General features: G+C 51.9%; 8 protein-coding genes across 8 annotated transcripts; 3 read left to right on the top strand and 5 right to left on the bottom strand.

Moving 5' to 3' along the window:
* Nucleotides 1-21: 21 nt before the first annotated feature.
* Nucleotides 22-2026, bottom strand: TRIVIDRAFT_123634 (uncharacterized protein; the record flags this gene model as incomplete). The annotated part of the gene is made up of 2 exons (XM_014097096.1): nt 22-1786; nt 1845-2026. Coding segments are annotated over 2 exons (1947 nt in total), but the record flags the coding sequence as incomplete, so codon positions are not given.
* A 553-nt stretch (nt 2027-2579) lies between these two features.
* On the top strand, nt 2580-4384 carry TRIVIDRAFT_194160 (uncharacterized protein; the record flags this gene model as incomplete). Its single annotated transcript, XM_014097095.1, has 4 exons — nt 2580-2605; nt 2707-3093; nt 3162-3306; nt 3359-4384. The coding sequence occupies 4 exons, from the start codon at nt 2580-2582 to the stop codon at nt 4382-4384; spliced, it is 1584 nt and encodes a 527-aa protein (XP_013952570.1).
* Nucleotides 4385-5649: 1265 nt separating this feature from the next.
* Nucleotides 5650-7340, top strand: TRIVIDRAFT_47390 (uncharacterized protein; the record flags this gene model as incomplete). Its single annotated transcript, XM_014097094.1, has 3 exons — nt 5650-6958; nt 7029-7140; nt 7202-7340. The coding sequence occupies 3 exons, from the start codon at nt 5650-5652 to the stop codon at nt 7338-7340; spliced, it is 1560 nt and encodes a 519-aa protein (XP_013952569.1).
* Nucleotides 7341-7601: 261 nt separating this feature from the next.
* Nucleotides 7602-9086, bottom strand: TRIVIDRAFT_47382 (uncharacterized protein; the record flags this gene model as incomplete). The annotated part of the gene is made up of 2 exons (XM_014097093.1): nt 7602-8129; nt 8175-9086. 2 exons carry the CDS (start codon nt 9084-9086, stop codon nt 7602-7604), a joined length of 1440 nt encoding a protein of 479 aa, XP_013952568.1.
* A 2643-nt stretch (nt 9087-11729) lies between these two features.
* On the top strand, nt 11730-13412 carry TRIVIDRAFT_47330 (uncharacterized protein; the record flags this gene model as incomplete). The annotated part of the gene is made up of 1 exon (XM_014097092.1): nt 11730-13412. The coding sequence occupies one exon, from the start codon at nt 11730-11732 to the stop codon at nt 13410-13412; it is 1683 nt and encodes a 560-aa protein (XP_013952567.1).
* Nucleotides 13413-13626: 214 nt separating this feature from the next.
* Nucleotides 13627-15380, bottom strand: TRIVIDRAFT_77131 (uncharacterized protein; the record flags this gene model as incomplete). Its single annotated transcript, XM_014097091.1, has 5 exons — nt 13627-14330; nt 14460-14714; nt 14777-15051; nt 15111-15209; nt 15275-15380. 4 exons carry the CDS (start codon nt 15166-15168, stop codon nt 13752-13754), a joined length of 1167 nt encoding a protein of 388 aa, XP_013952566.1.
* Nucleotides 15381-16367: 987 nt separating this feature from the next.
* TRIVIDRAFT_68389 (uncharacterized protein) lies at nt 16368-18570 on the bottom strand (the record flags this gene model as incomplete). Its single annotated transcript, XM_014097090.1, has 5 exons — nt 16368-16715; nt 16761-17289; nt 17359-17610; nt 17665-18264; nt 18377-18570. 5 exons carry the CDS (start codon nt 18568-18570, stop codon nt 16368-16370), a joined length of 1923 nt encoding a protein of 640 aa, XP_013952565.1.
* Nucleotides 18571-20245: 1675 nt separating this feature from the next.
* TRIVIDRAFT_213904 (uncharacterized protein) lies at nt 20246-20977 on the bottom strand (the record flags this gene model as incomplete). The annotated part of the gene is made up of 1 exon (XM_014097089.1): nt 20246-20977. A coding segment is annotated over one exon (491 nt), but the record flags the coding sequence as incomplete, so codon positions are not given.
* Nucleotides 20978-23555: the final 2578 nt, after the last annotated feature.

Below are 23555 nucleotides of genomic sequence, written 5' to 3'. Positions count from 1 at the left end.
CACTGTGGCATTCTGCAAGCGACTGCTTAGTAGCTCTGCTTTAGCCATCAAGTCCTTAACCACAATCGCTCCGTTCGCCGCCATAGAGTAGCTCTTTCCAAGAGTCTCAAAGATGGTGATTCCCTTTTCTAGAGCCTTGCGCGCAGCCGGCGTCGATGGGTCAATGGGGTTGGAGAATAAGAAGCCAATGGCAGTGATGGTGGCGTTCCACTGCCATTGGAAGCACTCTTGCCAGCCGTTCATGAGGTCCGTCTCCACCACGGCCTGAAGCACCATGTCGGTATGAGCGATAGCGTGGTTGAGCGCTGCTACGGCATGCTGTTTCAGTATTGGCGAGTATACCGCCGGTGCTGACGTGCGTGGGAACGCGATACAGGGCCGATAGAAGCTGATCATCTGGTTGTGATACATGAGTTCCAAAAAGAGGCGCTGGCGCTGGAGCCATAGCGGTGCGCCGACGTCGATGTCGAAGCACGAGCGATCGACGGAAAACGCCTCTCCTTGCCCCCTTCTCTTCATTTTGATTCCTGTGGGTAGTTTTCCCACCCACTCCTGCATCAGAGGAATCTGTTCAGAAACTGCCTTGGCATATGCCTCGAGTGCCTGGGGATCCTGGTACGGCGAGCCCTGGAGCCCTCCTTCGTGGATTATTCTGGCTGCCCTTTCTAGCAGAGTGGTATGAATGTCTTTGACGACGGCCATGAGGCTTTCACTACGGGTGGTAAAACTCATCCATGTAATGTCCGGCGCAAAAGACTCGGCGCTGTTCAAGAGACCTAGATCTGCGTCCTCCGAAGGCGGCTGGGTAGTCGTGTGGAAATCATCGAGCACCGGCGGTCGCCCCAGTTTCAGGGACATTCTTGTCTCCAGAGTATGCAAGCAACACCATACTCGCTTGCGAAGCTCTCTCTCTTTGCAGGGCATATCCTCGGGCGGTTCTTGGTGCAGTCCTAGGATATGCGCCAATATTGACGTTTGGCCAAGTGTCGCGTGAGCCATATTGGTAAAGGAAGCATTGCAAAGGTAGGTAGTGGAGAAGATCTTGCATTGAATCATCAAGAGAGACGGACTCTCGAGATCAACATTTAGTAGAGACTGGCAGCGATGAAAATGCCACCGGCCTGCGCTTGTAGCATCGTTGAAAGGATCGTCGAGGGTATTCGCATTCGATGAGTTGCTTGCAAGGAATGTCCAGCCGTATTGCATGGATAATGCAACGACAATGTCTGTGAGTGGACACGGTTTGCGGTACGTCCCGTTGGCATCCCAAAGAGAGTTGTAATTTTGCATAAAGTCGATGTCGTCAATGATTGGTACGGTACAGTGATACGACTCCCAAAATAGCTGTAGGAAAGACTCTTCCTGCGTCCGGGCCATCATTGGCCGAGGAGCCGTATTAAATGCATGGCTTTTGTTCATGCTCTGCTGTGCAGTGTGCAGAGTCGCGAGGTTTGCCAGTGAGTCGCTAACGCCTTGAGGATAGAGATATCGGTCGGTGACGGACTGATCAAGTGTTTCACTGAGATAGGCACCAATGCGCCCGAGGAAGTAAAACGCAGAGAACGGGCCGTAGTAGGATCTCTGGCCAGACCGCGGACATGTTATATACGTGCCTACCCACCCTCGGCCGGGAGGACGCCGGTGGTGAGTGACGATGTTAGAGGAGGCGTCGGACTGCTCTGACGGCGATGATGATACTGAAACCGTTGTCTTAGCCAGGGGTTTCTTGCATTCCGCCAGTTCTGATTCTAGGTCGCTGATGCGCAACTTCAGCTTTTCAATTTCTCTACACGCCGAGTTAGTCTCGCCATGAGGAGGGTATGACAACGATTTCAAATTCGTACCGCAGTGCCAGGGGAAGTGATTTCAGGTCCCTTTCTCCTCTAGCATTTGTATTTGTGCAGGAGACGCCTCTCTCTCGACACTGGAGACATGGTCGAGTGTTATCGCACTTGACTCTCCGTGTACGACACCGCTCGCAGGCGCGCCATGTCTGCTGCCGGCGTCTCTTGGCCGGCGTTGGCGCTGCGTTGGAGGGCTGATGGCTGACGTCCTCCGCAATATTACCTTGATATTTTCGAGAAGTTAGACGCGGCATTACCGTAAGCTTTGCTCCGGAAGCTTTGCCCCGGAATAAATTGATGAGCAGGAGTGTGTAAAAGAAGGAGTTTCGGACAAGAGACATTGAATATGTAAGTCGTTATGCTTCCTGCACCTGGAGTTTCGGACTGGTCTGCCGGAGTTTCGGACTTTGGTGGGGCTGCACCACGCATCTGTACATACAGTAGTACCAGCATTTATAATATCAGGGTTAAACACGCATTGTACTGGTTGGAATAATCTAATAGTAGAGAGGCAAGTCTGATTATTGTCGGTGAGAAATGAAATTTAATCTCTGTGATATTGGTAATCGTGCGGAGTTTCGGAAGACTACTATACTGCATCGTGTGTGATGCCAGGAGTAAAACAAATATAAATGAAAGCTGCAAGAGCCAAGTCAATGGTCGACTGGACTCATTCTAAAATCAATTCAAAGTTGTTTAAACTTTTAATCTACTTGGACTTTAACATGGTCACCAATGCGGCAGAAGGTGGCGGTTTCGCGGTCCAGCCCCTTAACAAACCGACATACACAGAGCCCAAGAACCTCGAGGACCTTCTCGTCGGCGAGCTCATGCAACCTGGTCACAGCACTCCAAACGACAGTGCAGAAGAATCAGAAGCTAAGCAGTCCATCGAACAGCGATCCATTGCCGGCTTCCGTTGGTTTCTCGTCTGTTTTGCGACCTTTTCGGCCAATCTTCTCTATGGTCTCGACACGACCATTGCGGCAGACATCCAGGGCGCCGTCTCAACGACCATGAACAACGTCACTCAGCTCGGTTGGCTGGGCGTTGGCTTCTCGCTTGGGTCTACAGTCGCTATCCTTCCCATCGGCAAGGCCTACGGCATGTTTGACACTAAGTGGTTGTTTATCGGCAGTCTTGTCAACTTTGCGGCTGGGAGTGCCTTGTGCGGAGCTGCGCCGACCATGGCCGCCCTTATTGTAGGCCGTGTATGGGCCGGAGTCGGTGGTGCAGGCATGTATCTAGGGTAAGAACTACGTGTAGTTACATATATAAACAGACAGTCCATGGATTATATGCGCTAACGTATGGAAGCACCATAAACTTGATGGCAGCTCTGACCACACCTACGGAGAGAGCCCTCCTATTCGCTGCAGAGGCTTTTGTGTATGGTGCTGGATGTATCCTCGGTCCCATTGTGGGAGGTCTGTTGGCTGACAGTGCAGCAACATGGCGATGGGTAAGTCACATTGTTTGTTGCCTGACGAAATGATTTGCCAACGAGTTTACAGGCTTTCTACCTCAACCTCGTCGTCTTTGGCGCCATGGCTCCCGTCTACCTCTTTGTGATACCTGCGGTTCCTCGCCAGGCCGATGTTTCTATCATTGACAAGATTAAGAAATTTGACTGGGTTGGTATCGTTCTTACCGCAGGCATCTACGTCTGCCTTGTCCTGGCGTTCTCCTTTGGCGGTATTATCTGGGCCTGGAGTGATGGTAGATTCATTGCGCTGATAGTCCTGTTTGTCGTGTTTACCGCTTCATTCGCTGTCCAACAGCACTTTGCCTTGCTCACTAACAAGGTCGACCGACTCTTCCCCTGCGAATTCCTTGGTAATCTGGAGATGGTCATCTTTTACATCGGCATGGCCGCCTCTATTGCCCCTTTCTTCGTTGCTACTTACTACATCCCTTTGTATTTTCTCTTTATTCACGGCAACACCGGCACTCAAACAGCCGTGCGCTTGCTACCGCTTGTCTTTGTTTATGTCGCTTCCATCCTCTTCGCCGGCTATGCTTTGCAGCGCGTTGGATACCGCATGATATGGTACTTTGTCAGCGGCCTCTTCATGGTGGCTGGTGGCGCCGGCATGTATACAGTCGGGGCCGACACACCACCAAGCCATACATATGGCTTCTCCATCCTTATAGGCATCGGCCTCACTGTCAGCCAATCTGGCTATAGTCTTATTATTCCCTTGGTTGAGCCACATCGCATTCCCGATGCTATGCAGTTTATGAACACCGCACAGGGATCGGCTGTCTTGCTCGGTCTTGTTATTGCGAACCCCATTTTCCAAAACGAGGCATTCACAGGGCTAAAGAGTTTGTTTGCTGGCCACGGCTTCTCGGATGCAGAGATTCACGCTGCCGTCGCAGGCTCTCGCAGTCAAGTTCTTGAGTCAATTAGTCCGGAGCTTAGGAAAAGAGCTTTGGATGTTATTGTCCGCGCTATCCAGCTTGACTGGGTGCTTGTTATCACTGGTGGAGCTATTATAGCAGTTGCCTCGATATTCCTTCCTAAGAAGAGATTTTAGAAGACTAATTTATGAAAAGGAAGAGTTCCTTAAGGCAAAACAAGTTTTCTATTATAACTTAACATATAGAAGAAAGGGGGATATTGAAAGTCTTGATTATAGTTTCATAACGCAGTTGTATAAACGAACGTGTTACTGTATTGAGATGATGGAGGAGAGCTTTCAACGTTGTTGACTGACGAACCCTGTAAACTAGAGATTGACATTACATGTATCCTCTCGGAGTATTTCAAATTCACTAATCAACCCTAGCGATTTTGGCTATTAAAGAGGCAAAAGTTGTTACTTAATTGTAGTTACTATCACGCGAGTTTGAGGTGCTAACGGCCCGGTTGCCGAATCAGCTGCAAAAGTCCTCTGTAGCGCGAGAAACTATCGGTTTAGGGCCTTGAGAGGGCGCTATGATGCGCTAGAATCAACGCCCTTACTGTACCGTACTTTACAAAATACAGAAGGCAACAGAGTGAGTAGGTGCAATCTCGTTGACGCAATCACTTACATGTAATTACCTACGTATGCTTGAAGCCTGAGGCAATAATTCAACAACATCAACTCCATGCCTTTTATCATGCAACTTCCTCCAGAAGCACATCATTCCATCAAACAGCCTCTTCCTCCCATCTCGTGTTTCGATACCCAAAACAGCCAAAGAAACGCAACTGTGGAGCCCCGCGAGTTACTTGTACGACACAAAATTGGGTGAGCCAGGGTTCCGATTGCGATATCAGTGCTAATCAACACTAAGCCCGTCTGGTGGGCGCTCGGAGGAATAACCTTTGTATATCAATCGGCTCTGGCCGAGGCTGCTCGAGATGAGACACGAGTTTTTGCTCTTCACCTGCTGGAGACGAAAGACGACGTCAAGAGGGGTCAAGTGAGACATCAGGCTGACGGAGAGGAGGCTCGTGTCCGTCTCTTTGCTTTCACCAGAGCATCGACAACTTTGATTTTGCCTTGACAAGGTTCAACAGGCGCAGCGGGAAATCAAGGCGGGAAAAAAATCAAACCAGGCTACGGGAGAGATAAGCACTGGACATTATTCGTCTTGACCTCGAAAAAAAAAAAGGGGCGGTAAACCATCTTAGGGAATGACGAGCGGGAAAAGAGCACCAGCAACCACAATGTCGCCGCTGATTGATCGATCTGGCGGAAATGGAGGAACAGGAGGATACAACACCACAAACACAGGTTACGGCTATGGAAAGGATGATTCAGTTACAAAGGTCACCGCCGAGCTGGACGTCGAGCGAGCGCCCTCGCATCTGATGGGAGAGACTGACCCCATCAAGGACCTTGGCGATCTCGACGGCGATCTCGTCACTGCTACCGAGGAGCGCGACCTCAAGCGCGGGCTCAAGGAGCGGCATCTATCCATGTTGGGAATTGCGGGAGCCATTGGCACGGGATTGTTCTTGGGTCTCGGCAGCGCTGTGCAGACGGGCGGACCTCTGGGAGCGCTCCTAGGATATGGAACGGTTGGCCTCGTCGTCAGTGCGGTGCAGTTTGCGCTGGGAGAAGTGTCGGCCCTACTGCCGGTGACGGGATCCTTTGTGAGGCACGCCGAAGTGCTGGTCGACCCGGCGCTGGGCTTTGCCGTGGGCTGGAACCTGGTGTACGGCAACCTGCTGTCGATTCCGAGCGAGATTACGGCCATCTGCGTCCTGTTTGAGTACTGGCTGCCGGACCTGAACCCCAGCGTATGGATTATTGTCTTTATCATCCTGACGGCGGCCGTGGGCCTTTCGGGCGTGCGGTGGTTCGGTGAGATCGAAGCCTTTTTCGCGACGCTCAAGATCCTCATGGTGGTGTTCCTCATCATCTTTGGCCTTGTCATCGATCTGGGCGGCATTCCGGGCGTCAAGCCGACGTACTTTCGCTTCTGGAAGAATCCGGGACCCTTTGTCGAGTACATTGCCACTGGCAACTGGGGCAAGTTCCTGGGCTACTGGAGCGTCATGACGGGCGCCGTCTTCTCCTTTGCGGGTGTCGAGTCGCTGGCCATGGCGGGTGCGGAGACGGCGAACCCTCGCAAGGCGATTCCCAGGGCCTGCCGCAACGTCTTTATCCGGATCCTGCTCTTCTACATGCTGGCCATTCTCATTGTCGGCATGATTGTCAGCTCTGATGACGAACGACTCAACGACTACTCTGGCACCGCTGCGCAGAGCCCCTTTGTGATTGCCGTGTCGGCCGCCGGATATCCTGCCGTGCCCTCGCTCATCAACGCCATCGTCATCACGTCAGCATGGTCATCCTCGAACCAGGCTCTGCTCTCAGGCACTCGTGTGCTGTACGGTCTGGCACTCAAGAAACAGGCACCCAGAATCTTTTTGCGAACGACATCTTGGGGTGTGCCGTATGTTGCCGTCAGCCTGTATATTCTCTTCTCGTTCCTGGCCTTTATGACACTGAGCAGCGGCGCTCTGACTGCCTTCTTCTGGCTGATGGACCTTGTGGGCGCGGGCGTGCTGGTGAGCTGGATCTGCATCGTGCTCAACCACGTGCGACTGAGGATGGCGCTCAAGGTGCAGGGCATTCCCTACACACGACTGCCGTGGCACAACAGCTGGACCTGTAAGTCTTGACTTGTTTCTTTATATCCATCTTCTTTGTGAATTGCTGCTGACTAGAGTCTATCATGTAGTGTACAGCTCGTCCGCGGCGCTCTTCATGTGCAGCATAATCCTGCTCACCAACGGCTTCGTCGTCTTTACCAAGGGCAACTGGAGCCCCAGCGGCTTTGTTTCTGCATACTTGTGAGCATTCCCCACTTGTAAACACCGTTATTCGATTTGGTGCTAACGTTTTTGCGAAAAGGGATATTCCGCTTGTTCTGGCGGCGTATCTGATATGGAAGTATCTCAAAAAGACAAGGATCGTCGCTCTCAAGGAGATTCCGCTGGAGGAGGCGTTGATGCAGGCCGAGCTGAAGGATCCGATGCACAAGTCGCCATGATAATATTTGCTTGTTTGTTCAAATGCGAAATGATTTTGGAAATTGCGTAGAATAAAGGGGTGGTTCAACACGGTAGCGAGCGTCTCGGTGGTATAATGCTTTCAACGAATAACATTACTATATATATTTATACGTGTTCTATTCATTCCGGGTCGTCATCCAGCCGCATGTCCACACCGTCATGATTCATAACTCGTGCTGTAGTTTAAATCTTTCTTTTTTGTTCTTCTTTGTTGGCATAATTATCCCCTAGACTGGGACTCACTCTTCGTCATCTTGCATCATGTCGTCCTCGCCCATGGCACTCAGCGTATTCTCCAAGACTTGCCGGCACCGCTCCCTGTAATCCAGTGCCAGGCGCTGGTTCGGTGACAACAAATTGGCGTCCTCTCCCACAACCTCCATGTCAGTCTCGTTGAGTCTCTCGAGCTCCTGCAGGATCTTGTGCTGGATGATGGCGACGGTCTGCTCGAGAAAGTCCTGGCACTCATCGTTGACGTGGCCAGAAAAGAAGCGCTCTTGGCGCTGGCGAACGGCTTCCTCCTCGGTGGGAAAGGTGTTGGAGTCCAGTGGGATGAGCTTGATAAGCGGCACAGACGAGTGCTGCAGCAGTGTCAGGAAAATGTCCCAGACCATGTCGTGCTGGACGTGCTTGAAGGCGCCGAGAAGGCCGGGCAGCGGTGGAGGAGGGAAGACGGTGAGAGTCTGCTTGGATGCGGCGAGCAGGGAGGACGGATGCGAGATGGGCTGTAGAGAGATGAGGTATTCCTCGGGTGAGCTGCTGCCGGGCTGGGCGGGCGCGGTGGCGGGGGAAGACGCAGTGCGCTTGCGGACGTGGATGTAGTCGTTGTGCAAAGCGTCGGTGGCGGGCAGCATAAAGCCGTATCCCAGAAGCAGCTCGGCGTTTGTCTTTGGGCTGTAGTTGTTGAAGATTTGCTGCCCGGGCTTGTGCTCCCTGCCGACCTTGAGCTGGACGGCTGCCCCTGAGCCCCTGACTCCAGCTCCAGCTGCGGCTTCGTCTCCAGCTGCGAGATCCCACCTCACGTGGACCGTCATGTCGTGGTTCCCAATGTCAAACAGCGGCAGCAGCACGGAAAAGTCGTTGACGCTGACGCCGTCGGGAAGGGACTGCTGCTGCTCCTCGGACAGCACCAGGGATGGCCTAAAGGAGCGGCTCGAGAAGATGCAGTAGGCCCACTGATACAGCTCGCGGGTGAGATGGTCGCTAAAGTCGTCCTCGGCATCCTTTTGCGAGGCAATCAACAAGTTCCTCGCATCACGAAACTCGCGGCCGAGGTCCTCGCGGATCTTTTCCAGGCCAATCTCGACGTTTGTGCCTTCGAGCAGCTCGGCCTCCTCCTCGGGCCAAAAGGGCGGCAGAGCCCAGTCATCAAAGTCCTCGGGCTGGGGAAGCGCCTGGATATAGGGATACCAGAAGGACTCCTGGCCCCTGAGGAGCTCCTTGATGAGGAACAGGCGGCCGACGACGTGGGGCCGTGTTTTTGAGAGGAAGTCGCTGGGGAAGGCGGGCGTTGGGTGGATGGCGTTGAGGTAGGAGAGGGAGAGGCTGGTGGGGAGGCTGACGATGGGCTCGTAGGGGGGGATTGAGGAGGTTGAGGAGGGGTTGACGCGAAAGGAGAGGCCGGTGTCGGGGTCGTCGTAGACTTGGGCGGATTGGTGGAGGACGGCGTTGTGAGAGGAGGCCCAGTCGAGGAGGAGGGAGATGCGGTCGTCGATGGAGTCCATTGTTGTGAGTGTCGTGGGGGGTGTTGTGAGATGAGATTGAGATGAGATGAAAGAAGGTGAGATGAGATGAAATGAGATGGGATTGAGATGAGATGAGACGAGGTGAGTCACGGTGAGTGAGGTGAGGTGACGCCGAGGCTCTGATATCAAGACGAGGCTATCACGAGAACCACCAGCCAGCCAGACACTCAACCCTTTCAACAACCGCTCTTCCCACACAGCAACAAATCCAAAATAGAACAAAAGAAACAAGCAAGAAACCACAAAACACAGCGTATCGCCAATTGATGGCTGCAACCAAACACACAATAGTTCAAAGTCGGCGATAGTATGATGCAGGCTCTCCAAAAAACGTCGCAACTCAAATTTTCCCCCGCACTAGCCACCACATGGCTTTTCTTCTCTTTTTTTGGTGTGGCGTTGTGGTGGTGTTAGTGCGGTACTTATATTTTGGCGGGGGAATGCATTGTATTTGGTGGACACTGCTTAGCAGGAGCTAATGCCGCAGGTGTTTTGGAGCTTTGAGCTTCACTTCTGTTTCGTAGTAGGACTTTTGTCTGCATTTTCACTTGATAGTAGTATTGTCTCTTCTTTTTGCAAAAACAGCATCATACAAGCCTACCCTGCAATGGCATGTTAACAAACTGCTGCTGCAGATTCAAATTGCTCATACCCTCCTTTGTCCGACCCGAAAAAAAAAATCTCCTCTGCATCTCGTGCCACCGGCAATCTCCAAATCTAGCATCTCTCTCCCAAATCCAGGGGTCCAGTAGGCATATACGAGTCCACAAGATTAACGAGATGAGCCTCACCATCCCAAAACGGCAAATGGTGTCCCGTCACCACCAAAACAGCAAACGGTGTGCCCACCAACACAGCGCAGCCCTCTTTATCATTTTTTTTCTTCTTTTCTATTTCCTTCAAGGTTCCCTTCTGTGCCGTGTAATTCCCTAATTCCCTAATTCCCCCCTTGCTTTTTACTAAGCGCTGAAACATGTATTGTCGGGTTTGCTCCGTCACGCAATTAATCATCAGGGATTTTCAATGACTCTTTATTCCGACAATCGTGGCTAGTAAGCAACCTCCCTGCGCTGGTTATGTATATCCGTGGACACGCGGGTATACGGGAAACCAAGTGACTACTAGCTAGTAGTAAAAGAACACAGAGAGAGAAGAAACCAACAGACAAGAAAAACCACGAAGGATCTCTCTTCTCCACACGGCACTCCCGTTCCCCCCCAGCAAATTATTGTTAATCAACTAGAAGAGAGTAAAAAAAAAGACAAAAAAGACTACCTGCTGGTCCCGCGTCTTCGGCACTCAGAGCCCCAGAAAAAAGACGGACATAGTTGCTTATACTCGTGCGTCAACAAAAAAAGAAAAAGGGTTCGCTAGGCTAATGGAGATAACAGCCGTGTGGGGTGCAAAAGACGTGCTTGACGCCGAAAGCTGAGTGGAGCCGAGCGCCGAAGGAGCTGGTTTTTTCGCTGTTATACTATGGAATGTCCACTGAAGCTGGGCGACCCGCTTGGTTAAAAGCCGAAAGGGCGTATTGGACGTTTACTTATACGAAAGAGGGGGGGAATTGAAGCCGAATAAGAGGAAGAAGAAAGCAGAATGATAAGTCGATGGAAATAAACGAAGAAATTAAAAAAAAAAAAAAAAAAAAAAGAGAATAAAAGACAACTAAACCAGGGGAGTATGTGTAAGCAGTAGTCATCTACAGCAATCCTGTATTCCCAAGCAGAGAGAAACAACAGAAGACACTCGAATCTCGTCTCAGAAGCGAAATCCCAGATCTTCAGCCCTCCGCCGCAAAAAGGTATCCAAACAACACCCAATTTCCTAAGTAGATGTAACCCCCTCTCCCCCCAATATATATAAATCCTCGCAAAAACGAGCTTCCAATCGCCTTCATTCACAAGAAAAACACAAAGTAAGACGCACCACCCGCGGCAACTATTTGCGAATCACCCACCCACTGCCTCTTCAGGTCTAGCGTCTTCTCGCGCCCGTATCGCAAGAAGATGCTGCTCGGCGTTGGGCGTGCGAGCTTCTGATTGGCTGGAGCTGGACGGACTACCTAAAACGGGCCATCCCCTGCTAGCGGGGGGCTCGGTATCGTCGTGCCGGGTTTCTGTTTAAGCATATCTGATCGGTGTTGGTTTGTGAGCTGGGAATAAAAGCAGAAAAAAATCGGATAGGGCATTTTTAATCCTGAAGAGCCGGGATGGAGGAGCTGCAGGGCTTGGCTCGCAGCTTCGTGCCGGGGGCTGACAAATTGGACGCGGCTCTTGGATTCCGAACGCCTTTTTTGGCTTGGATTTCTTGCATTGGGTTGTGTTGTTTATAAGAGAGCCCGCTTCCGTGTGAGTGAGCTTCTTGCTTTGCTTCCGTTCCCTATACCAACTCTTTTCTACGAGGAGCTGGTCAGCTTCGACTTGGATATATAGGTATATATCTTTGTGTATACAGATATATATATTTATTGGAACATCTCTTCCATGCTGACTCGTTCCTTTCAAGTATACTACAACAACAACAGCATCACCAACATCGACATCAACAACATCAACACCAACAATAACTTCTATACAACCTCTTCTATTTAGCCTGCTCTCTCCCAAAACCACAGTCGCCACAATGACGGTCCAAACAGACCTCCCCCCCTCCTCAACCCCCTCCACCCTCGAAAAAGAAACCCTCCCCTTCTCCTCCGACGAAGAAGCCCTCCCCTCGACGCCCAACTCCCCGCCCAACGAGCAAGAGGGCCGCACCGTCCGCGGCTTTCGCTGGATCCTCGTCTGCCTCGCCCTCTACGTCACCACCTTCGTCTACGGCCTCGACACCACAATCGCCGCCGACGTCCAGGGCTCCGTCGTCGAGGCCTTTGGCCACGTCGAGCAGCTCGCCTGGATCGGCGCCGGCTTCCCGCTCGGCTCCGTCTCCGTCATCCTCTTGTACGGCGTCCTCTATGGAAACTTCAACATGAAGTGGGTGTTTGCCGCAGCCGTTGTCCTCTTCGAGGTTGGTTCGGCGGTTTGCGGTGCCGCGCCCACCATGACGGCCCTCATCGTCGGCCGTGTCATTGCCGGCTCCGGAGGCTGCGGCGTCTTCATGGGGGCGCTCAACTACTTCACGGCCCTGACCACCCCGACCGAGCGAGGCATCTACATCACCGGCACTGGCTTCTGCTGGGGCATCGGCGCGGTCCTGGGGCCCGTCATTGGCGGCTCCTTTGTCGAGTCCAGCGCTACCTGGCGATGGGCCTTTTACATCAACCTCATCATTGGCGGTGTCTTTGCCCCGATCTACCTCTTTGGTCTCCCTAGCATCCACCCGGTGGTCGGTGTTCCCGTCATCGAGCGCGTCAAGAAGATTGACTTCGTCGGCGTCGTTCTGGGTGTCGGCACCTGGGTCACCTTCTGCATGGCCTTTACCATGGCCGGCGGCCAGTGGCCTTGGAACGACGGCCGCACCATCGGCATGATTGTCGCCTTTGGCGTCATCATCACCGCCTTCGCCATCCAGCAGACCTTCTCCATCTTCACCACGCCTGAGAACCGATCGTTCCCCATCCACCTGCTGCGATCGCGCTCCCAGGTTCTGCTGTACATTGCCACCGCCTCCAACATCACCGCGCTCTTCGTCATCGTCTACTTCATCCCCATCTACTTCCAGTTCGTCCACGGTGACTCCGCCATCTCTGCCGCCGTCCGCCTGCTGCCCTTTGTCGTCCTGACCGTCAGTTTCAACCTGGCTTCCGGCCACCTCCTATCCAGGGTCCGATACTACATGCCCATCTTCCTCATTGCAGGCTTCTTCATCACCCTCGGCAGCGCCCTGCTCACCGCCTACCTCGACCCTAAGACCCCGACCAGCTACATCTATGGCTTCACCGTCCTCACCGCCGTGGGAACTGGCCTGACTCTCCAGATTGGATATGCCGTCGCCACCCTCAAGGTCGAGCCCAAGGACATGGGCGCTGCCCTCTCTCTGCAGAACGTCTCTCAGATCGGTGGCACCGTCATTTGCCTCGTCATTGCCGGCCAGGTCTTCCAGTCTGCTGCCACCAAGAACCTGACCGAGGCTTTGAGAGACACAAACTTTACCGCTCAGGACATCCAGAACGCCATTGCCGGGGCCCAGAGCAAGATCTTTGAGGAGATTAGCGGAGAGCTCAAGGACAGCGCCATCCTTGCCATCACAAAGGCCATGCAGAAGGCCTTTATCCTGGTCTGTGTCGGCGGTGGTGTCCACATGCTCAGCGCTCTCGGCATGAAACGAGAGAAGCTGTTTGGCGAGGTCGTTATCGGTGCCGCTTAAGAAACTCCAAGGAAACAAAAAACAACAAAATTTTAGGCTGTTATGAGGACTCGTGTGAATGATATCCAGTTTTTTTGTCTCTGACGTTTTCTCTTATTTTCCCTCTCTCCTCTATCCCCCCCTTCATCCTTTTTCTTTTCTTTTTTTTATATATAATTCCCCATTTTGTGATTTGACATAGACTGCACAAGACATCTGATTGTGGACTAGAATTGGAAAAACTGGTTTCTTTTTTCTATAGTTTTGTTGTAATTAGAGTGAAGCATAGCATACCTTATAAAAGCCCCTTAAAAAAAACAACTTGTACACAAACATTTCTCATTTTCGTAATCCAGTTTTTCATGTGAAGCACGGCGGTACTCGGTGCCTGCTGATAATCATGCCGTAGAGAGTAAAAGCATCTATTGACGACTCGCGCAGATCCTGCTGCGTCCAGGCATCGGGTATCATCCTGTTGACCAGCGTCATGGGCCCCAGCGGTCGACGCTCCAGCGACTTCTCCAGCACCTTGAGCATGCGCATTCGATGCTCTTCGGTACGGGCCTCGAGCGCAACGACGAACAGAGGCCAGGGCCGCTCGCAGTACACCAGCTGTTGGAGCAGCTCGTACGCCTGGTCGACCACGTGGGCAACGGCCTTTGAGTTTTCGGGCTCACCCTTGGCCATACGCAAGAGATAGATGATGGCAGCTAGGCGATACAGCTCGGCAACGATGGCCTCCTGCCTCATCTCCGGGCCGTCTAGCGGCGCTACTGTGGACTGCCGCTGCTGCAGGTATTTTAAGCGGATCTCCAGGGACCGGATCAGCTTTAGGTGGGATTCGGATTGGTAATCAGGGTCACCGGGCTCGTAAACGGCATCAATGGCTTGGCAGAGCAGGTCAAGCAGTTCCAGGGAGCAGCCGAGAATCGGAACAATCTGAAAGCACATCAATTAATCTTGGATTCGCTGATTTCACTCTTGTCCTGTTTGATTTGTAGAAGGGTATATAGGGAGGGAGGGAAAGAGAAGGATAAAATAGAAAGAGAAAAGGGGGGGGGGACTTACAGTCTGTCTCTCTGGCGAAAACACCGCCTTGGAGAGAACTTTTCTCTGTGCCGCCAGCTGGATCTGGTCCTTGTTCTTTTCTCTCCAGTGTCGAATACTAAACTTGTACATGACGTCGTGGTAAAAGACCCAGTCAATGATGAGCGCCTCGTCTCCAAAGTACGTGTCGTCGGTTTTTGTGACAAAGTTGGCGATTCGTTTTGTGCCGCAGAAGAAGATGGACCAGCTGAGATCCGATGTGTCAAAGTTGAGTGTCTAATCACCCGTTAGAAATTCAATTCGAAGTAAGTGTATCAAAGAAAATCCCGTCAACAAACCTCGTAGATGTTGAGTAGCATGCTCGCAGCCATCAGCTGCATACACTCTGCAGGAACCGCCGTCTCAATGGCGGCCTGGAGCGCTCGGATCGCTCTCGTCTGATGCATGACGGCCGTTTTGTCCATGGCGAGATGCTGGTACGACAGCGCACTGATGGCATATCTGGATGCCAGCGACGGCAAGCTGTCGTCCTGAAACGACATTCTAACTAGCAATCCGTAGAGTTCGTCGCAGCTTTGACTGGATGATACCAGTCGGGCAACCGGGCTCCAGGCTGAAGTATCTCTCTGGTTAGCACCCCGACTATGGGAGATTCTGGTTGAGCAGCCTTACTGTGTGAAGCAAGGAAGGGGTCCAGCCGTGCCATGTTGAAGTTGGGCTGTCGCGTCATCCAAACCTCGCCAAAGGTACTCTCGTCATAGCGAGGCAGAGCTGGTGATCGAAGCGTCAGTAGAGTAGACAAAACAAAAGTCAATGTTTACAACTCATTCACTTACTGGTGTCCTGAGACGCCCTGACGTCGTCGCTCGTTGCATGGATAAAGATGGTGTCCTTGGACCGGATGGGAATGATGAAGTGCTCCTTGCGCAACGACACTGACCGTCTCTGGTCGCCCTTTCGCGGCCACGACAGCTTCAGTCCGTAGCCCAAACACTGACGACCCTTTTTGATGCAGTTCCGGCAATGCGGCAGCGTCTTGTCGCAGGCAATCTTTTGCTCTGCGGTTGGCAGTTAGCCATCAGTTCAGTTGAGTTCAGTTGAATGTTAAGTAGCACTGGACTGCTTTAGAGCAGAGCAGCGGCGGGTCTCCCTACGGCGACAGTTCCAACAGCGCTTCTGCGTCTGGCTCATGGCGGGCGACAGCGACAGCGACAGCGACAGTAACAGCAACACTTGTTCGAGATGTGGCAATGTGTTCCTGAATATCCGGCTTGATGGGGTTTGTCACAGCACTAAATAGAGCTGAAACTGAACTGAATGAGACTTTGGCTTGGCAGTTGAGAGTTCAGGTCGGGCACTCGAGGTGAGAGCCGAGCGCCGCTTTCTCTTCAGATCCCAGTAACAGATAGGGAGAGGCGAAAACGCCCGACTTACAGTGGACTTACAGCATAGCACAGCGCAGGCGGCGTTATGTCAGCACCAGCACCGTGCTGAGCTTAAATTCTAGGCCTGGCTGGACTTGGGGCTAAAAATTGGCAGCTCCTGGGAATGGGCAGTTGAACAGGCTCTTGGACGCCTATTTGCTGCCTCGTACTTTTCGTATTCGATTTCTACCCTCCTCTTCCTCAGCCCGGCTTTTAGGACCTATTACCCCATTCAATAATGATCGGCTGCTAGGGGATTTATCTCATAGGGCACAGCGTGTATAGTGGAATTCAAGGAAATAAGTCAATAAACGGAATTATCAGAATAAAATGACAAGAGTCAGTAAAAGAGACAGATCTGCCTTGATAACCCAACTTTGTATAGTTACTGTATAATACATACATACACACTCTCGAGAACTCCGTATACGGTCAACGTAGCGCTTATATCACATCAAATTCTCCTCCCTCTCTCTTCTCTCACTCCCTCTCTTCTTTCGTCTTCTCAGTGAAACTCGGCTTCCACCCTCCCGTACCGCACCCCGTCCACCTTGAGCTCAAAGCCCAACCCCGCACTATCCACAATCATCTCCAGCGTAAAGTCGAGGTTGTCGAATTCCACCCCCCTGGTCGTCGTCAACCTGGTAAACAAGCTCCTTGGCACGGCATTCAGATCCGTCGTCAGCGTGCACACGTTGATGAGCTCTCGCGTGTGCGCTGCGGGCGGCTCGTCTGCGTCGCACGCAATCAGGTCGTCCGTCACGATGAGCGACTGGCCCGGCCGGAAGTTGCGCGTGTAGTGGAAGGCAATTGGCGATAGGGGAGAAAGCGCCTCGCCCTGCTGGGCTGTTAGCTGTCAAGACCAAGATAAAGGGGAGACGGACGAGAGAAATCCCACCTTGGCAATGTGCCACTGCATCCGATCAGACACCATCCACCGCTCCCACAGCGGCGACCAGTACCGTTCACTGACCGAGTGCTTCTCCTCATCATAGACCGTCGCAAACGACGTGCCGTAGTGCATTCTCGACTTTCTCGAAATCACCATGTTGCCCTCCAGCCCCCGAAGCACCGCGCCGCGCACCACCGCCGTCCACGCATACACCGGCTGCATCACCTCGATCGATCCGCCGTCCTGTGACGCGCTCGCGCTCGCATGCGTCGGCCTCTCGCTGTATGGAGGCGGCGCCGCACTCGAAAAGTGCGACTTGAGCCGCCGGTATAGATAGTCGCTCTGGCCGAATCCGCCGACCAGCACGATGCCCGAGACGATGCCGCCCTTGGCGCGGAGTCCTTCGACCTGGCCTTGGACTAAATCGCAGACCTCCTTGACGACGGGTTCGAAAATGTCCTTGATCTGCTCCGCACTCATGACCATGAATCCCGAGTCGAGCCCTGCGTCCTCGTCATCTGGTAGTCCGGGGAAACTAAACATACAAGTTAGCAAAAAGGCGATCCCAATCCAGTCGTTGGGTACAGCTAGGCAAGTAACATACGGGACATTAATCTCCTGGTGTTCGTCCTCGTTAAAGTTGCGCTTCACAAACTCTTCAAAGTACCGCAAGCCCATCTGCCATGTCTTGCCCTTTTTCGTCTTCATCTCGTCGAAGCGAGCCTGGCCCAGCCTCGTCCGAACATGCTCCTCGAACCTGTAGTTTAAAAAGGCACTTCCACATAGGCCACCTGTTCCCACGGCAGACTCCTCGACCCTCAAGGGTTTCAGAGATATGATTTTATAGGCGATTAGACTAGATTTCTCCGTCAGCTCTGCTTAATATCAAGTCAAAACGGATTATACTCACTCCACTGTTCCGCCTCCTGCGTCACACACGATAAAGTTGTCCCCAATGTTCAAGTGATTGGGCTGAATGGCCTTGAGCGTGTAGACGGCCGCCGCTTCGGGCTCGCTAATCATCTGAATCTCGGAGCGACTGCCCATGCCCGCCCGCTCCGCCGCCTGCAGCGTCGTATTCTTTGCTGCATCGCTCCAAACTGCCGGACATGTCAAGACGAACTCGACCTTTGTCGAGCCCATGAATGACTCTCCGTAGCGTCGCGTCAGGGTGTCCATGGTGTGCCGGTAAATCTGAGTGAGGTAGTCGCTGACGGCATCGACGACGTTCTTGTTAAACTTCTTAAGTTGTGCCGCCGTGTCGAGGGGACTGACGTAAAAGGGGAGCTTCTGGGAGCGGTCGAGAAACAGCTTGATGCATCGGAGCCTTGACTCGTCCGGCTTGAACTGGAAGCCCCATTTCACCGTGGGCTCAGCGCCGGGCGTGGCGTTGGGAGGGAAGCTGTATGCAATCTCCGTGGGCACCTTGTCCGAGGTGATTCCGTTGCCGCCTGGCCACGTCTTGATGATTTCGACATCGTCGGGCGTTGATGTGTATACTGCGGCGACGCTGAGGCGACGTTAGCACAAGATCGGGGCATCTCATCTCTCATCCCATCTCATCTCATGACATCTCATCTCATGCAGTCCCATCTCATCTCATGGTACGTCCTCTCACTCACCCTGAAAACGTCGTGCCAAAGTCCACTCCCACAATCAGCCGATCACTCATCGGCGGCTGCTCCCTCACCGGCTCCCTCACCGGCCCATTGATAGCCTCCGTGGAGCTCGGTGGCGTGTAGCTCGTAAAGTAACTCCTGCTCTCCTGGTTGCGACGACTGGCGCTCGTGCGCACCGGCAGCGTGAGGTTCTGCATGTCTCCACGAATGCGACTCACAGCGCCCTCAATGCGTGAGATGTCAGGGTCATGCAGTGGTGAGTCGAAGTGGTCTCGCCTGGTGTTCAGCTCTCGGTGAGGTCTCCAGCGCTCATGTCCGAGGGCCCGGCCGCGCTACACCCCTCTTCTCCCGTCCTTCCTCCTTCCGTGGGCAGACTATGAGACGCGATATGGGCGTTGATGATGTTGTTGTTGATGATGATGATGATGCAGTTGGTGGTCGCCGACAACAGTTGAGGCAAATTGCCCCTCTTGTGAAATCGCTGCAGATGCCACGTAGATGCCGGCAAACAACTCGCAGTGCGCCAACAAGCCGATCAGAACATGAAAGCCGCAATCGCCGTCGCAATGCCCTGTCGTCAACTTGATGCCTTTTCCCCGCTGTCCTTGTTGAAGCAATAGAGAGACCCGCACAAGCAAAGCAGCGCTGTTCAGACACGGCACTCGTCACAAGATATAAATACCTATCCCAAATACACACCCCTTGTCCAATGAATATGCCAGTTCCTGATGCAGAAAAAGAAAAAGAAATAAAATAAAGAGGCCAACCTGTTACAAAATCGGGTAAGAATGAAACCAAAAAAAAAAAAAAAAAAGACCCTGTCGTCTAAATTATTCTGTTGCCTGGTGGCTTTGCCGGTTTCCCCTTGTTTTTGGGGGAATCTCGCTTTGCTCTCAAGGCAGCCTCAGCTGGGCCGTGGCTCCGCAGCAGTTTTCCGCAAGTATTAAATCGCCTCGTTCTCTTCCGCCTGGGGTCTAGCGCCGGCACGTGACTGGTTTGCTTACGTAGACGTTGTGACCTTCTTGTGGCTGCGACTTTTCCCCAGAGCCTCATTCTGACAGGTCCCCGGTTTTTTCCCTTGGTTGCAACTCAACTCTGCGATTCATGTATTCATGTATTATCCCTTGTTTGTACCTGTACTTGCAGCAGCCCAGCCTAATAGGTTAGTACCATCATATATCATCGCCAACCCAAAACAAGAAATAAATAAACAAATGATAAATACAAATAATTAAAAAGAGACGACGTGGCACAGCAGGACCCCCCAATAGACAAGACATGGGTTCTCGTAAGGCTGCCAGATTTCGCAGTGGATCCCCCCATCCTTCACTTCTACACACCATCTTATCTGCCTTGCGCCCAAAATCCCATGCACGCTTCGCATTGCTGCTTATACTAGGTATTACAAACCTCGTAAGCCAGGCAACAACAGCCAGATAAACACCCTCCAGGCATCGAATCATCCCGCATACCGCTCCTATCAAGCAGACGGAAAACAAGTCAGACGGACAGAGATCCATCTGCGCTTACTTGGACCCTTGGCTCCATGCAAGACCCCCAAGAACATGCATCACCGCCCCTCCTCGACATGCACAGCGTCCCACTCGCAATCCCTACAGGTGCATACGGCGAACCATTTGATCTGTATGGGTATGGAATCCGAGCACAGCAACAACTGAAGAGCCTTGTACCGTTCAGGCATCAAGATATAGCCACAAAGTAGACTACATATATGTATAATGTAAGCGAGAATGGTTCTTGCATACCTGACAAGTATGGTTCTTTTCTTTATATATATATATGCGGGCAGTATAACAATCTGAGTACAACAATATGAGCATAACCTGAAAACACTATTGCAGCGTAACCATTGCAGCGTAACAATTTGAGATTATGATCTTGGGGTGTAGCAATCTGGGTATAACAATCTGGGTATCATAATCTCGGGGTATAACAATCCGAGCATAACCGCCTCGTGGCATAAACATCCGTAAACAAAACATTGTCAAACGACTGCGTGAGCAAGAAAATCAAATCGGTAACAGCTTCAAGTATCAGTCCGAGAAGAGCATTGCCCCCCAATCCATCTGTCATACGTAGCCTTCCATTAGCCTCACTCGTTAATCCTATCCTCTTGAGGAAGTGGTTTATAAGGAAATTCCAAGTAACGGCCGTGGTAAAGGCTGGCCCAGGATGACAAACGTCGTCGCCGTCGCCTCTCAATCGACTCGTCGTCTGCGACATCCTCAACTGTGGCTTGAAGATTTTGAAAGTCCAGGTACATGTCTTGAGCTTCCTTTATCTGCGCTTCGGTAAGCCTCACAGGTGTATTCTTGACATTGATGACCCCATGTAAAGATGAGAACGCGACCTGTGCTTTGGGTTCCGCCAATCCGACACGGTTGATTGCCCCAAGTCTCGCGCGATTCGCAGCCCAGTCGGTAAGGATGATCAAATTGCAGCCCAAAATCACAAAGTTGACAATGGCGGCAATCACATTCGCTTGCAGGTAGGCCGCAAACGACTCTTTGGAGAGTGCGCTATGCTTACTCGCAATCGCGGCGGCGATGGGAACTGCGGCTGTCACTTCGGCCATGACCATGCAGAAAAACTCCAGCCATGGTTTGCGGTTCGCGAATTTTCGCTCAATCAGTTTTCCTTTGTGGTCCGCCAAGCCTCGCAAATCGTTTGGTAGGTCAATTGCAGCTGAGCCGCGTTCGATGTCGTCCATGTCACAATCCAGAGTGGCAGCAAACTTGTTCATGTATGCTTTGATCCGCCAGTAGGCGATTGCCGTCAAAGTGAGATCGAAAGCAGTCAATATGATGCTACTAATAGCAGCATACATATCCCAGGCGATAATATTTCTAACGATGAAGTTGAGTATGATAGAGGTGATGATTATAATTCGTTCTTTGTCCGAGGCCGCAAAATCCATAGCCACAATCCAAGAGTAGCCGCTGAGCCTCTCTAGAGCGTTATGCTTGAAGAAATCAAGCCATTCTCCGCTCTTGTCGGCCTTGGCGTAATTGAATACAGCTGAGATTATACGGATGAACCGGCGAAGGCCCAGACAGATACCGCCAATCACAGCCAGGGCAACCTCTACGCCAATCTGGTTGGCTTTGCGTAGGGCGAGGGGCGTCGGGGAAACGTGCACCTGGGCAGCCAGTGTTATAAAGAATGAACCACTGGCTTCTATAATCGTCACCACTACCAGTCCTATTCTGACCCAGATGGATAGACTTGGAGCGATCCGAGAAAGGTCAATGCCATTCCCACCGGCAGTGGCAAGCTTTGAGCCAAGAAATGCGTAGGCCATGTATTCGTTTTCCAAGACCTGTATATCTTCTCTTTCCAGGTCATCGAAAGCATCGCCGAGTGGGCCATGATCAGATTCAGGCCTCTGAGCGACAACTACTTGCCATTGATCGTCGACAGGGTTATCCGTACTAGGAGTATTCGGAGTCTGTCTACCAGGGTTCCTAGTGGTGGTTGGGGACAGCATGGAGCCACTGCCGTTGTCACTTGGATTAGCCATCTTATTGACGAGAGTCTGCAGATTTTCACAATAAAATATGAAGAATTGCGGAAGCAGCTTCTCAAAAAAGAAGAGAGGAGAGGAAAGGAGAAGGAAAGAGAAAAGGAAGAGAAAAGAAGAGAAAAGAGAACAAGGGGGGGATAAGGACCTTAAAACGAGCCCTCTGTACTAACCATTGGCTAGATACCCCAATGATTCCACTCAGTCACCAGCAGGCTCTCCAGTGATGTCCGACGGTGTTCATCTAGTTGACACTTCAGATGACAAGCCCTCCGCTCCCCAGTCTAGCTATCCAGTCTAGTTTTCGTAACCACCATGGCGAATAGAACCTCAAGGGCTGTGCTTGGTGGACCATCCGTGCTATCGTGACTCACCGAAGGTAACCGGTTGGATTAGCTTGGGTCCGCGCAATATCAGACCGAAGGTGGTAACGGCTGGACGGCGTGCTCGTTGAGGAGGTCGGCGTCCATATCAGTCCTGAGCCATCCTGTACAGCGAGATGCCCCTGCCGGCTATCGCCTGTATAAAGACGTTGCGTATTCGTGTTTGGTAAATCCAATCTTTACCCAATGGTATGCTAGGACGAGTCAGTTAGTAATTTAGTAGGCGGCATTCAGTAGAAAGGCAGAAAGGCCCAGCTAGACTCACCTCACTATCTCACAGATGCTGCTCCAACTGAGGCCCTGAGTGAGTAGACCAGTGACATCACCGTCCCATTCCCCGCACTCACGTTTCTCCGGTCGACACGCTCACCAAGAACAAACAGAGAGCAAAAGAATCCATTCCAGGATATGTAGGAGTGTGTTCTCTTTGCGGAATATTGAAGACAATGGAAATCTTGATGTTTTAAATGGTGTTTTGTAGTTGTTAAATTTGAGAGTCACTTATAGTCCGCCAAGGCGTTTATATTCATGTATGATTACGAAATGCATGAGGGGCCATTATACTAGAAACGGAGAAGAAAGTCAGCTCATGCGGGGATGTGGGCGACATACAATTGACAGGTTATTCGACCACGCATTCCAGCAACAGCTAAAATACCGAGGTCCATTTAGTAAACTACCTCCTACAGTAAGAGAAATGCAAAATAAATCACCAACTGCGCAAAGTATAGCAATACTGTCTAAATGTGCAGAGACCTCGATTGCTTCTCAGCAAGTAGACCAACTCGGCTATCGAGGAGACAAGATCAACCATTTGGAGGCGAGGGAAACACGCCAAAGAAAGCAGAGTAGAGCCTGTTTCTTCGCACTGAGCACGCTTCCAGCCATTGCAAGTTGTAGCCCAAAGGGTTTAGGTCCTGCTGCTCTACGTGCTGCTATTTTGCGAAACGGGGAGTCCTCTCGCGGCCGCCTCTATCGCCGACCTTGGTCATGTGCAGACTCGACAATTCCACATCGAAGCTCAAACCTTAATCGAGCAAGCCTTGGAGTCAATAGGCTTAGTACATAATCGTATGCAAATGAATGATGGCTAACAAAGCACCGGGAGTTAAGATGGCCACGTAATTCTCGTTCCGAAGAGACGAGCGGAGGTAGCCCATGCTTTATATGAACCATCTGATGTCAATTGGATCTTGGTAGGCCCTCAAGTTTGAACTTGGTAACGACTTCTGACCAGTTACAAGTCCAATGGCAGTTA

Source organism: Trichoderma virens (assembly GCF_000170995.1).
Source record: "Trichoderma virens Gv29-8 chromosome Unknown TRIVIscaffold_86, whole genome shotgun sequence".
Classification (NCBI taxonomy): Eukaryota; Fungi; Ascomycota; class Sordariomycetes; order Hypocreales; family Hypocreaceae; genus Trichoderma; species Trichoderma virens.
This window is presented reverse-complemented; position numbering and strand designations above follow the sequence as displayed.